This window comes from Giraffa tippelskirchi, chromosome 8 (genome assembly GCF_054371585.1).
Source record: "Giraffa tippelskirchi isolate mGirTip1 chromosome 8, T2T-mGirTip1v1.2.pri, whole genome shotgun sequence".
NCBI classification, from domain to species: domain Eukaryota; kingdom Metazoa; phylum Chordata; class Mammalia; order Artiodactyla; family Giraffidae; genus Giraffa; species Giraffa tippelskirchi.
Genome location: NC_137282.1, coordinates 143769045 through 143783838, shown reverse-complemented (window position 1 = coordinate 143783838; position 14794 = coordinate 143769045). Strand labels below are relative to the sequence as shown.

Sequence of the window (14794 nt, the reverse complement as noted above, 5' to 3'; positions counted from 1 at the left end):
ACACATTTAGGTATCATGTCTCTTTGACCTCTTTTTATCTGGACTAATTCATTAACCTTGTCTTGTCTTCATTTAATTTGATATTTTTGAAGAATGCAGGCCAACTGTTTTGTCCAACTTGTCCTAGTGTGAATTTGTCTCATGTTTCTCCATTATTAAAGTCAGGCTGTGCATTTCTGGCAGGAATATGATTGAAGTGATACTATGTCCTGTTCAGAGCATCATAACAGCAGTCACATGATGTTGGTTTGTCTCAATATTGGTGATGTTAACATTGATTGCTTGACTATGGTGATGTCTACCAGGTTTTCCTGTTGTGAAGTCTACTTTTCATTTTGTACTTAAGAAGTAATTTGTGGGGAGATATTTTAAACTATGTAAATATCATATTTCATATTATATTTTCATTCACTAGTTTTTAGCACCCATTTAAGTTTTCCTAACTTCACTATTCCTTCTGTATTTGTTAGTTAGGATACTGGTGACAGGAATAGATTTTATTTATTTATTCTTTTAAATTTATCAGTATGAGTGTGGATTCTTATTTCCTCTGGTTCATTAGTATTATAGTTTTTCTTAATACCCCAATTGTCTTAGAATTGGCCCTTTAAGAGTCATAGGCCCTTAAAATTGGCTTCCATTTCTTTCTCATGTGTCCCTTTATTTCTTGGAGACTTTCCATTTTCTTTATTTAAGTATAGTTGGTTTACAATATTATGTTAGTTTCAGGCATACAGCATAGTGATTTATTATTATTGCAGATTATACTTCATTATACTATGGACTATATTCTTGTTGCTTACCTATTTTATAATAGTACTTTTTTACTCCCATGCCCTTAATTTGTTCCTCTTCCCTCCCTTTCCCCTTTGGTAGCCACAGTTTGTTTCTTATACTTGTGAGTCTTTCTCTTTTTTGTAATACATTAATTTGCATTAATTTTTAAATTTGACATCAGTGATATCATACAGTACTTGTCTTTTACTGACTTACCTCACTAAGCATAACATAATTTAGGGCCATCCACATTGCTGCAAATGGCAGTATTTTGTCCTTTTTTAGGGCTGAGTAATATTTCATTGTATTGTATTGTTGTTCAGTTGCTCAGTTGTATCTGAATCTGCGATCCCATCGACTGCAGCATGTCAGGCTCCTCTGTCCTCCGTTATCTCCTGGAGCTTTCTCAAATTCATGTCTATTGAGTCAGTGATGATGTATATATATGTATATACACCACATCTTAATCTGATCATCTGTTGATAGGCATAGGGATTGCTTCCCTGTTTTGGCTATTGTAAATAGTGTTTCTATGAACACTGATATGCATTTTTTTGAATAATTGTTTTCGTTTTTCTAGATATATAACCAGGAGTGGAATTGCTGGGTTGTGTGGTAGGTTTAGTTTTAGTTTTTTGAGAAACCTCCCTACAGTTCTCCAACTTACATTCTACACTAACTTACATTCCCACCAACAGTTAGGAGTGTTCCTCTTTCCCCACATCCTCAACATTTGTTTTTTATAGACTTTTTGATAATAAACATTCTGACAGATGTAATATGCTATCTCATTTTTTTTAAATTTGTACTTCTCTAATAACTAGTGATATTAAGCATCTTTTTATGTGCTTTTTAGCCATTTTGTATGTCTTGGGAAAAATGTCTCTTTAAGTCTTGTACTCATTTTTTTTTTTTGATTGGATTGTATGTTTGATGTGGAGTTGTATGAGCCGTTTGTATATTTTGGACATTAACCCCTCGTGAGTTGCATTATTTTCAAAAATTTTCTCCCATTCCATAGCTTGTATTTTCATTTTGTCAATGGTTTCCTTTGCTATACAAAAGGTTTTAATTTTAGTTAGTTCTCATTTATTTTTGCTTTTAGTTCTTTTACCTTAGGGAATTGATCCACGAAAATATTGCTGCAATTTATGTCAAAGAGTGTTTGGCCTGTGTTCTCTTCTAGGAGTTTTATGGTTTCCATTGTTATGTTTAGATCTTTTACCCATTTTGAATTTATTTTTGTGTATGGTGTCATTAAGTGTTCTAATTTTATTGTTTTACATGTAACTGTCTAATTTTCTCAGCACCACTTGCTGAAGAGACTATATTTTTCCATTGTATATCTTGCCTCCTTAATTGACCATAGGTGTGGGTTTATTTCTGGGCTCTGTATTCTCTTCCATTGACCTATATGTCTTTGTGCCAATAGCATGATATTTTGATTATTGTAGCTTTATAGTATAGTCTGGGGCCTGGGATGGTTATACCTACAGTTCTGTTCTTTTCCCTCAAGATTGCTTTGGCAATTTACTTTCCTTTTATTTTGAATCTATGTGATTCTTTCATCAGGTAACAAGAAATGAATGATCATGGAAAAAATAAATGCAAGCTCTGAAGACTACTTTTTTCTACTGGGTTTTTCTAATTGGCCTCATCTGGAAGTAGTTCTCTTTGTGATTGTCTTGATGTTCTACTTGATGACTTTGACAGGCAACCTGTTCATCATTATCTTGTCATACTTGGATTCCCATCTCCACACTCCCATGTACTTCTTCCTCTCAAACCTCTCTTTTCTGGATCTCTGCTACTCTACCAGCTTCATCCCTCAGTTGCTGGTCAACCTCTGGGGTCCAGAAAAAACCATCTCTTACACTGGTTGCATGATTCAACTTTATTTTTCCCTTGCACTGGGAACCACTGAATGTGTGCTGTTGGTAGTCATGTCCTATGACCGTTATGCAGCTGTGTGTAGACCCTTGCATTACACTGTCCTCATGCACCCTCGTTTCTGCCATCTGTTGGCTGTGGCTTGTTGGGTAAGTGGCTTCACAAACTCAGCACTTCATTCCTTTTTTACCTTTTGGGTACCTCTGTGTGGACATCGCCAAGTGGACCATTTCCTTTGTGAAGTTCCAGCACTGCTTCGACTGTCATGTGTTGATACCCATGCTAATGAGCTGACCCTCATGATCACAAGCTCCATTTTTGTTCTCATACCTCTCATCCTCATTCTCAGCTCCTATGGTGCCATTGCCCAGGCAGTGCTGAGGATGCATTCAACAACTGGACTCCAGAAAGTCTTTGGGACGTGTGGAGCCCATCTTATGGTCGTATCCTTTTTTTTCATTCCAGCCATGTGCATATACCTCCAGCCACCATCAGGAAATTCTCAAGATCAGGGCAAGTTCATTACCCTCTTCTATACTGTTGTCACACCTAGTCTCAACCCTCTAATCTACACCCTCAGAAACAGAGATGTTAGAGGGGCAGTAAAGAGACTAGTGGGGCGAGAGTGAGCCTGTATCCTTGTGACGTTAATGGTACAATGGAGCATCTCTTCATCAGTGATTCATCCATCCATCCATCCATCCATTCATTGGCCACTCTTTCATTTACTCACTCTCTCAGCACTTATTGAGCATGCACTATCACAAGATCACAGAGATCATTGTAGCAGATATGAATTAAACACAGACTGCATGAATACCAATCACTCTCTGGTGGAGAAAACAACTATATAAAATCAAGATTGAACTCAATATTAGATTTTTTCCAATGGCACAAACCTAATAAAACAAAAATATCTTTTTCTTAATTGAAAATGAGATATGGAATTGTTTTAAAAATTGATTAAAGAGCAGGTGTAGTTCCTATGGAAAGATGATATTCATAATCTTAAAATACCTAGAATATATCTTTTAAAAAGTATTTTATTTATTTACTTATTTTGGCTGAGCCAGGTCTTAGTTGCAGCACATGGGATCTTTAGTTGAGGCATGTGAACTCTTAGTTGTAGCATGTGGACTCTTGGTTGCAGCGTGTGGGATTTAGTTCTGACTAGGAATTTACCTGGGTCCCCTACATTGAGAGCATGGAGTCTTAACCATGGGACCCCCAGGGAAGTTCCTAGAACATACCTTTTAATTTCTTGTTTTTTAGGCAGAATTCATCAAAAATTTGTTTTCTTTGGTTTAATTAAACACATAATGAGGTACTTTAAATCATTTCTCCAAAACTGTTATTATTTTTTGAAAGTAGTTAATACTGAGAGGAATTTTGGTCTATATTCTTCATAATACCATTATCAATAGTAAGAAAATAAGTTTTATGAATCACTTAAGAAGGTCTCTGAAATAATGCAGCCATAGTAAGCATCTTATATTTCTCATTTTTCAAAACAGTGAGAAGTATAAAGGAGATGAAAATAGTTGTAAAAATGCTATATATCTCATAAGGTAATGGTCATCATAGGCAAGATATTGGTAGGTAAGAACGTGGAACACCTGCTTAACCTAAGAAGCAATGAAGAATATCTGAAGCAACCAAGCAGGCTTTGCAGTTACTATGCTATGCAGATTTGAGGACATCTCTAGTGTGAAGCAAATCATAGTTAAGCCTTTTTGATTTCTCCCTTAAAGCCTTTCTCAAATACATGTCTGCATTTTTATAACTAGGGGTTACAATACTTTGCTGCCTTCCTTTCATTCTTCAGCAAAGACTTGCTTGGCTGAGAAAAGAAGAAAAGTTTTTTGATTAGCTTCCTTGAAAAGGCAATCTTGAGACTGCTCATGCTTTTACATCAAGTATAGAGTACACTCTAACCTTCATATATAATGTGTTTCCTTCAGCAGAGCTTCTCAGTTTCTAATGAGAATATTCGTCATGCTGGAATATGCTGGACATATACGACTACTGTGAAGTAGTCTAGAGTAACAGCATATATCTGGCTTTCCCACCACCACTATGCTCAATGTTCTTTATCCTTACAATTTTTATGCATTTTCTTTAGGAAGTCCTGATATTTCAGAGCCTGGAAAACACTCACAATTCTGAAATAAGTCATGTTTACAGGCCTAGAAGGTAGTAGATAATTTAAGGAAGCAATCTGAACAGCTCTAAAACAGTCTCTATAGCTAAGCTTATGACACAAATTTTGCTGGGTTTTGCCCTCCAAACTAAATATTACCACATTCCTATGTGTTTAAGACTAAGTTAGACAAAGGAAATATTTAATAAAAATGATCAGATATATCATTTAACATCACAAAATTTTAAATTTCATTGCTCTGTGTGTGTGTGTGTATGCGTAAAATTTAAAAACTTTTTTTGGCATTCAGCCATCAGCCAAAATTTAAAGTTATTTAGAATTTTTCCAAACTAGACATACCAAAAAATCTATTTAGTTTAAGAACTCGACCAAGCACCAGAAGATCTGTTCTTTATAAAAAATTCGAAATGAGTTTCAATTGATTCTTGTTCAGGATAACATGTAATTTTTTATCCAATAGTTTGCTTAGATTTTGATCATACCAGAACACATGCCAGAAAAGTTCACATCACTGTTATTTTTCTTGCTTGTTAATTTCTTCATTACAAAGCTGTATTTCTCATCATATTAATTCTATACTGAATAATCACAAAAGCATTTAATTTGCTTTAAAATATGTAACTAACTTTGTGACAAAGTGTTAAGTTGGGTGTGAGTCCTGGAACTAAGTTTAGCACTTTTAATTTTTAATGATACAGATTCTGAGTATCAAAGAGATACTTATGTTGTTTGAAATAATCAAGCTGCTTTCCACTCTAGCAATACAAATTGTTTCTTTCTCATAATGATTCTTGCACAGTTTCAAAAGGCGTTTCAGGCTACCCCCATTTGTTTCTACCTTGTGGTTCATTATTAATATCAGTACCTTTTCCTCTCATTGATTCAGAAAGCTCATGCTTATGATATTTAAAAGGAATGTTAAGAAACTTATCAATGCATTTCCCATATATTTTATTTATTTTAATATTTAATGATACATTTTTTTAGGCAAAATAAAAACACTGTTCGCTTGTTTGTTAAACAAGAATCACAATGTGTTTTTAAAGAAGCAGTAGCATCTACCTAAGTTGAAGCTGATAAACTTATGAGACTCATGGTTGATTTAACGTGTAGAGTGCCTCACAGTGGTGCCATGCTCCCATTTAGACATGGCCAATCTTGTAGAGAGTGTTGGGATGTTTCTTAGGTGACCCAATCAAGGAAATTCACTGGTGAATGCTTGCTGTGATGATTAGTTTGAACAAATGAGTTTATAATTTATATTATTGCCTTCTTTTCTTTTACTACTTAACACAGTTATGATTTAAGTATCTACCCGCCAGAATAGAACTATTTTTAATAGATTGCACAAATAAAAGGGTGCTGTTACTATATTAGCCAAGTATCACCCTTGCCTAACACCATTTTAGAAGAATATGAGGAATGTGACATATATTGCAAAAAGAACATCTAACATGAACTGAAGAAGTAGGAGACAAGAATGAGTTATTAAAAAAACCTCTATATACCTAACCTAATGGTTAAATAATTTCATTTGATGTCTGCCAACTCTCACTTGAAAGTGAAAATGCTCCTCATGAGGTTGCCCAGTGCCCCTTTTACATGTTTATTCCTCAGAGTGTAGATGAAAGGGTTGAGTGTAGGAGTCACTACTCCATAGAAGAGAGCCATGAACTTGGGCTGGTCCCTTGAGATGGAGGAGGGGGGCTGAAGATACAGGCTAATACCTGGACCATAAAACAAGAAAACTACAATGAGATGGGAGGAACACGTTCCAAAGGCTTTTTTCCTTCCCTCCAAAGATTTAATCTTAAATACAGCATGTCCAATGCAAGCATAGGAAATGAGAATTAAGCATAGTGGTACAGCTAACAAAAAAAAGCATGCCACAGAGAGTGTGAGCTCATTAGCACCCTTTTCACCACAGGCAGTCTTTATCAAAACAGGAACCTCACACAGCAAGTGGTCTAGGGTATTGTGACCACACAGTGGTAACTGTAAGGTGACAGTGGCCTCTGAGACAGCATAGATCATTCCACTCAGCCACATGGTGGCCACTAACAAGATACAGTTGCGCCAATTCATGATGCGGGTGTAGTGTAGAGGCTTGCAGATGGCCACGTAGCGATCAAAAGACATAACAGCCAAAAGCAGACATTCTTCACTCCCCATTATGTGGAAGAAATAAAGCTGAACTGCACAGCCCATATAGCTGATTGTCTTCTTAGATGTTCCCAGGTTAAAGAGCATCTGAGGGACAATACTTGTGGTGTAGCACGTGTCCAAAAAGGAGAAGTTGGTGAGGAAGAAATACATGGGGCTGTGCAGACGGGGGTCTAACTTGGACACCAGAATGATGGCTATGTTTCGCATCATGGCCATGGGGTATGTTATAAGCAGAATAATGAATAGAGGAAGCTCTAGCCATGAACAGTCAGCAAAGCCTAGTAGGAAAAACTCTTCGGGATGGCTTTTGTTAATCAGATCCATTATTTTCAGTTTGTTTCAACCTATGGCAGGGAAGTGGCAGGGAAGGTAGAAAGGTTTTGAGAAATGACAAAACACAGTTATGCAATGTGCACAGTTAAGCATCTGGTCACAAAAGATTGGCTACAGTAAATTGGGTAGAGGTGATAACTTAAAATATGTGACACCAGGTGACTTAATTGCTTTTCATGACATTACAAAACAAAGATAATCACCTTAAGCAAGTAACCCAACCTTTCTGAAACTGAATTTCCTGCTCTGTATAATAAAGATGACAATAACTATATTCTTAGGATGTAGTTGTTGTTGTTCAGTCACTCAGTCATGTCTGACTCCTTGCGACCCTATGGACTGTAGCCCACCAGGCTCCTCTGATCATGGGATTCTCCAGGCAAGAATACCGAAGTGGGTTGCCATGCCCTCCTCCAGGGGATCTTCCCAACTCAGAGATCAAACTCAGGTCTCCTGCATTGTAGGCTGATTCTTTATTGCTGAGCCACTGGTAGGATTAAATGCCAAGTGACTGTTTCAGATACTCCAAAGTAATGATTTTCATACTTTTTTTGCATAAATATTAGCTGAAGAGGCAATTAAACTTTATTGGTTTCTATATCCAGGTGTCTGATAGAGTAGATGTGGCTTGGGGCCTAGGAATCAGATAGTTGTTTTATGAAAACACTATGGTATTAATACAAGCCAGTATTGAAATATTAAGAAGAATAAAAATATTGAGGTAACAATAGCAAAAGAAGGAGTCAGACAAAATGTAGTCCTGTAAGACTTATCAAGATAGCCTTTCCAGATTCAAGTATATTATTATAGCTGAATAATTGTATCATCCCCATAGGGACTATGAAGGCTGGTTTTATTAAAATCCATCTTCGTAATTTAGAATTAGGATTCCCTGGTGGCTCAGATGGTAAAGCATCTGCCTGCAATGTGGGAGACCCGGGTTCGATCCCTGGGTTGGGAACAACCCCTGGAGAAGGAAATGGCACCCCACTCCAGTACTCTTGCCTGGAAAATCCCACGGATGGAGGAGCCTGGTAGGCTACAGTCCATGGGGTTGCAAACAGTTGGACACAACTGAGCAACTCCACTTTCATGTCAGTTTCCTGAAGTATAAACTGAGAGAATTTAGCTATGACATATGTTTTCTCATACTCAAAAATTTGTTTTGGGATGTAAATTTTCTTACATAATTACTTCATTCAAACTGAGCATTTGACTTTTTATTTTAAACTTTAATTATCTGTCTTATAAGAATTTTTCTTTATCAAGTGAGCTTATCATGTTTTTATGAGACTTTGGACAGTTATCAATGATTTACTTAATTGTATTTAGCTACAAATGCAACCTTTATGTTCAGGAAACTGGATCAGGAGAAAATTCTCTATTATAATTTAGCATCAGAGACTCATTCATAACTATAAATTATTTTACATCCTGAGGCTATATTCCTTAAAAAATTTTTTAAAAAATAAATTTATTTATTTTAGTTGGGGGCTAATTACTTTACAATATTGTAGTGGTTTTTGCCATACATTGACATGAATTAGCCATGGGTTTACATGTGTTCCCCATCCTGAACCCCCCTCCCACCCCCCTCCCCAGAGGCATAGTTTAACAAGAAAAATCAGCTAGCTGAGTAAAGCAATACTTTGAGAAAGTTAATAATATAATGAGATTTTTAAATACTTTTCCTTTAGTTTCATGAAGTGTGTTTCATGAAGTCTGTAATCTGTCAAGTGAGAGATATTCAGATGGGAAGTTAGAGTCATGTATCCTGGTGACAAAATTCTGAGTTACCCTGACAGTTAATTATTGGTTTAGGGACAACAGATTACATTTATAGGGTTGCAAAGCAGTTTTCACATTCTCTATTTCATTAAATCCTCAAAGCCTTCCTGTGAGGTGTCACATGAAGCTACTCAGAGTTAAGATGTCATTATGACTCTTTGTTCCACACTATCCCTAGGTCAGATGTGTGTAATACAAAAATAAAATAATAGTTTCAAGTAATACTTAATGAGCCCTGTGTGCCAAACTCTACAGGAAGCATTTTATACCTATTAAATCATCTAGTAACAATTCCCAAGTCCTCTGACAAAGGAAACTTTAGTACCCATATTTCAAGATATTATTAATCATTCATCACTAATGTCTACTAATGACTAGGGAGGTTCTAAAGATCAAAAAGTGAGAATTCCTTCAATGAGGTAGACAGATTATAAGAGTATAGATTCAGGATTTCAAGTTTCCAAGATGTACAATTAAGCTCTGGGATTGTATACTAGATCTCTAATCTTTTCCATACCATTCTCATATTTCATTACTGTTAACTCTTGGATTCCATGACTTTTTAATCCTACTTTTTGATCTACTTCCAGTGAGTTTTCATCTCTATTTAACTATATAGGATGAAAGATGGTAATGATAACCCTATATGCGAGACAGAATAAGAGACACAGATGCATAGAACAGTCTTATGGACTCTGAGGGAGAAGGTGAGGGTGGGACGTTCTGGGAGAATAGCATTGAAACATGTATATTATCATATGTGGGGCAGAACACCATTCCATGTTCGATGCATGGGACAGGTGCTCGGGACTGGGGCAATGGGATGGCCCGGAGGGATGGGATGGGGAGGGAGGTGGGTGGGGGTCCGGGAGGGGGGGCACGTGTGGACCCATAGCTGGTTCGTGTCGGTGTGTGGCGGAAACTACTACAATATTGTAAAGTAATTGGCCCCCAACTAAAATAAATAAATTTATTAAAAAAAAAACTATATAGGGATCTATTTATCCATGAATGTTTAAAGTCACTTTAATAAAGCATCGCACTGTTTCTTTTGATTTTTCTTTTGTATCTCCACTAACATTTTCATCCTAGTGTATCTTTTTGTACATAATTTTCATCACAAAATATTTTATTATATTTACAGTGATTATTAAGTTATGTATAGGAAAATACTAGAGAAGAAAGAAAAGTTCTTAATCTGACTTTAAAACATCTAGATGAAACTTGTGGACAAGGCAACTCATCAAATTTTGACTATGTATTAAAAATATTCACTTGATTGAATGAAAACTTTGCATTTCACTCAGGTATTTAGTTTGTCAGCTATACTGTTTATTAAAATTTACATGCATTTAAGTTTGGTTTAAGTGAGAGAATGAGAAAGACTGATTACGAAGAGAATTCTAGTTGCTCTCTATAGGCACCAAACCAGTTATTTCCAAATTTCAAGATGTCTCCCAGAAATGAAATGCTATCTGTTTTCCCTACATGTGTTAGGTACTCTGATGTACACAGATTACAATCCTCCTTAAGAATACATAGTTTAAAAAATAAGTGTCTTTTTACTTACCTTATTTAGATAAATACCACTTAATAAAAAAGGATTTAGGAAGGAACACACTTGAATTTTTCAAATTTTTAAAGAGAAAAAGTGTAGTATGCAGTTGACTATTTAAGAATTAGCTTCAGAAGTGTGAGTTTACAATTTGATACAATGGTGCCAGAAAGAAAAAAGCCAAGATTAGGAAGACAATGTAGATAATATCAAGAATGCTTAGTGAGTGTGTAATTTTATTGTATTCCTAAGACTCTTGAACATTGTTTCAAAACAGTCCATTTATGCTTATCCCAGATGAGTTAGCAGATAAATTTCCCTGGGACAGGGTTCTCTATGGAAATGCTTCTTGTGTATAGTTAGTTACCTACTGAATTGAGGTTGGTAGCAAATCTCTTCTATTGTTAGGTTTGTTCTATTTTATTTTTTGTCATAGGTTTTTTTTAAAATGAATTTTTATTGGAGTATAGTTGATTTACAATGTTGTGTTAGTTTCTGCTATACAGCAAGGTGAATCTGTTATAATATACATATATCTGTTCTTTTTTAGATTCTTTTCCAATATTGCAGAGTTCAGTTCAATCACTCAGTTGTGTCTGACTCTTTGCGACCCCATGAACCGCAGCATGCCAGGCCTCCCTGTCCAACACCAACTCCTGGAGCCCACCCAAACTCATGTCCATTGAGTTGGTGATGCCATCCAACCATCTCATCCTCTGTCATCCCCTTCTCCTCCTGCCTTCAATCTTTCCCAGCATCAGGGTCTTTTCCAATGAGTCAGCTCTTCGCATCAGGTGGCCAAAGTATTGGAGTTTCAGCTTCAACATCAGACCTTCCAATGAATACCCAGGACTGATCTCTTTTAGAATGGATTGCTTGGCTCTCCTTGCTGTCCAAGGGACTCTCAAGAGTCTTCTCCAACGCCACAGTTCAAAAGCATCAATTCTTTAGCGCTCAGCTTTCTTTATAGTCCAACTCTCACATCCGTACATGACTACTGGAAAAACCATAGCCTTGACGAGATGGACCTTTGTCGGCAAAGTAATGTCTGTGCTTTTTAATATGCTGTCTAGGTTGGTCATAACTTTCTTTCCAAGGAGTAAGCGTCTTTTAATTTCATGGATGCAATCACCATCTGCAGTGATTTTGGAGTCCCCCAAAATAAAATCTCTCCCTGTTTCCACTGTTTGCCCATCTATTTGCCATGAAGTGATGGGACCAGATGCCATGATCTTAGTTTTCTGAATGTTGAGCTTGAAGCCAACTTTTTCACTCTCCTCTTTCACTTTCATCAAGAGGATCTTTAGTTCCTCTTCGCTTTCTCCTATAAGGGTGGTGTCATCTGCATATCTGAGGTTATTGATATTTCTCCCAGCAATCTTGATTTCAGCTTGTGCTTCCTCCAGCCCAGCATTTCTCATGATGTACTCTGCATATGAGTTAAATAAGCAGGGTGACAATATACAGCCTTGACGTACTCCTTTTCCTATTTGGAACCAGTCTGTTGTTCCATGTCCAGTTCTCACTATTGCTTCTTGACCTGCATACGGGTTTTTCAGGAGGCAGGTCAGGTGGTCTGGTATTCCCATCTCTTTAAGAATTTTCCACAGTTTATTGTGATCCACACAAAGGCTTTGGCATAGTCAATAAAGCAGAAATAGATGTTTTTCTAGAACTCTCTTTCTTTTTCTTTTTTTAAAAATTAATTTATTAATTTTAGTTGGAGGCTAATTACTTTACAATACTGTAGTGGTTTTTGCCATACATTGATATGAATCAGCCATGGGTGTACATGTGTTCCCCATCCTGAACCCCCCTCCCACCTCCCTCCCCATTCCAGCCCTGAGCACCCTGTCTCATGCATCAAACCTGAGCTGGCAATCTGTTTCACATATGATAATATACATGTTTCAATGCTATTCTCTCAGATCGTCCCACCCTCACCTTCTCCTACAGAGTCCAAAAAACTGTTCTATGCATCTGTATCTCTTTTTTCTGTCTTGCATATAGGGTTATCATTATCATCTCTCTAAATTCCATATATATGCGTTAATATACTGTATTGATGTTTTTCTTTCTGGCTTACTTCACTCTGTATAATGGGCTCCAGTTTCATCCACCTCATTAGAACTGATTCAAATGTATTCTTTTTAATGGCTGAGTAATATTCCATTGTGTCTTTGTACCACAGCTTCCTTATCCATTCGTCTGCTGATGGACATCTAGGTTGCTTCCATGTCCTGGCTATTATAAACAGTGCTGTGATAAACATTGGGGTACACGTGTCTCTCTCAATTTGGTTTCCTCGGTGTGTATGCCCAGCAGTCGGATTGCTGGGTTGTGTGGCAGTTCTATTTCCAGTTTTTTAAGGAACCTCCACAGTGTTCTCCACAGCGGCTGTACTAGTTTGCCTTTCCACAAACAGTGTAAGAGGGTTCCCTTTTCTCCACACCATCTCCAGCATTTATTGCTTGTAGACTTTTGGATAGCAGCCATTCTGACTGACGTGAAATGGTACCTCATTGTGGTTTTGATTTGCATTTCTCTGATAATGAGTGATGTTGAGCATCTTTTCATGCGTTTGTTAGCCATCTGTATGTGTTCTTTGGAGAAATGTCTGTTTAGTTCTTTGGCCCATTTTTTGACTGGAGCATTTATTTTTCTGGAATTGAGCTGCAGGAGTTGCTTGTATATTTTTGAGATTGATTGTTTGTGTGTTGCTTCATTTGCTATTATTTTCTCCTATTCTGAAGGCTATCTTTTCACCTTGCTTAGTTTCCTTTGTTGTGCAAAAGTCTCTTGCTTTTTCGATGATCCAGCGGATGTTGGCAATTTGATCTCTGGTTCCTCTGCCTTTTCTCAAACCAGCTTGAACATCTGGAAGTTCACAGTTCACGTATTGCTGAAGCCTGGCTTGGAGAATTTTGAGCATTACTTTACTAGCATGTGAGATGAGTAGCATTGTGTATGTTATCCAGTAGGTCCTTATTAGTTATCTATTTTATTTTATATATGTGTGTTCATCCCAAGCTCTTGATTTATCCTTCCCTCCCTCCTCTCCCTTTTGGTAACCATAAGTTTGTTTTCTAAGTCTGTGAGTCTGTCTGTACTTTGTAAATAAATTCATTTGTACCTTTTTGAAAAAAATCCCCCCATGTAAGTGGTATCATATGATACTTGTCTTTCTCTGTCTGAATTATGTAATTTTTAATGAGCTATACACTTGCCTTTTTATTCTCCTGGTTGTTCAGCAGGTAGCTATTGACACAGACACATAAGCACAACTTTCCAAAGCATACATTAATTTTCTAAGACAGTGCAATTTAAATTTATAAGAAGGATAAAACACTTTCCTGACATCCTCCATAGTTTACAGGGCTTTTCTTTCACAATGGAATTATTATTTCATATTTTCATGTGAAACATTTCATGTTACTTTCATTAAAGCTGAATTATGTCATTTAAGATGATAATTTCCAGGTCCATCTATGTTGCTGAAAATGTCATTTCATTCTTTTTAATGGCCGAGTAATATTCCACTGTATATATGTACCACATCTTCTTTATCCATTTATGTGCCAGTTGACGTTTAGATTGCTTCCATGTCTTGGCTATTGTAAACAGCATTCCAATGAATATTGGGGTGCATGTGTCCTTTCAAACCATGGTTTTCTTTGGATATATGTTGAGGTGTGGAATTGCTGGATTTTAGTTTTTTAAGGAATCTCCATTCTGTTCTTCTTAGTGTCTGTACCAATTTACATTCCCAGCACCAGTGTAAGAGGGTTTCCTTTTCTCCACACCCTCTCCAACATTTAATGTGAATAGGCTTTTTATGATAGCCATTCTGACTCATGTGAGGTAATAGCTCATTGTAGTTTTGATTTGCATTCCTCTAAAACAGCAATGCTGAGCATCTTTTCTTGTGCCTCTTGGCCATTTGTTTGTCTTCTTTGGAGAAATGTCTATTTAGGCCTCCTGCCCAGATTTTTTATTGGGTTGTTTGTTTTTTTGATATTGAGCCATATGAGCTGTTTGCAAATTTTGGAGATTAATCCCTTGTCAGTCACATTGTTTCCATGTCATGATTTTTTAAAGTTGAAGCATGATAGACATCCAACATT

General features: G+C 36.7%; 3 protein-coding genes across 6 annotated transcripts in view; 2 read left to right on the top strand and 1 right to left on the bottom strand.

Annotated features, from left to right (window-relative positions):
- Positions 1-14794, top strand: part of LOC145518454 (olfactory receptor 2G3-like) — a 181865-nt gene that overhangs the window by 60568 nt on the left and 106503 nt on the right. The window lies entirely within an intron of this gene.
- On the top strand, positions 2360-3296 carry LOC145517674 (olfactory receptor 2J3-like). The gene is given in 2 exon segments (XM_081520704.1): positions 2360-2380; positions 2382-3296. Coding segments are annotated over 2 exon segments (936 nt in total).
- LOC145516365 (olfactory receptor 2B6-like) lies at positions 6380-7318 on the bottom strand. The gene has a single exon (XM_081517507.1). It carries the CDS (start codon positions 7316-7318, stop codon positions 6380-6382), a length of 939 nt encoding a protein of 312 aa, XP_081373633.1.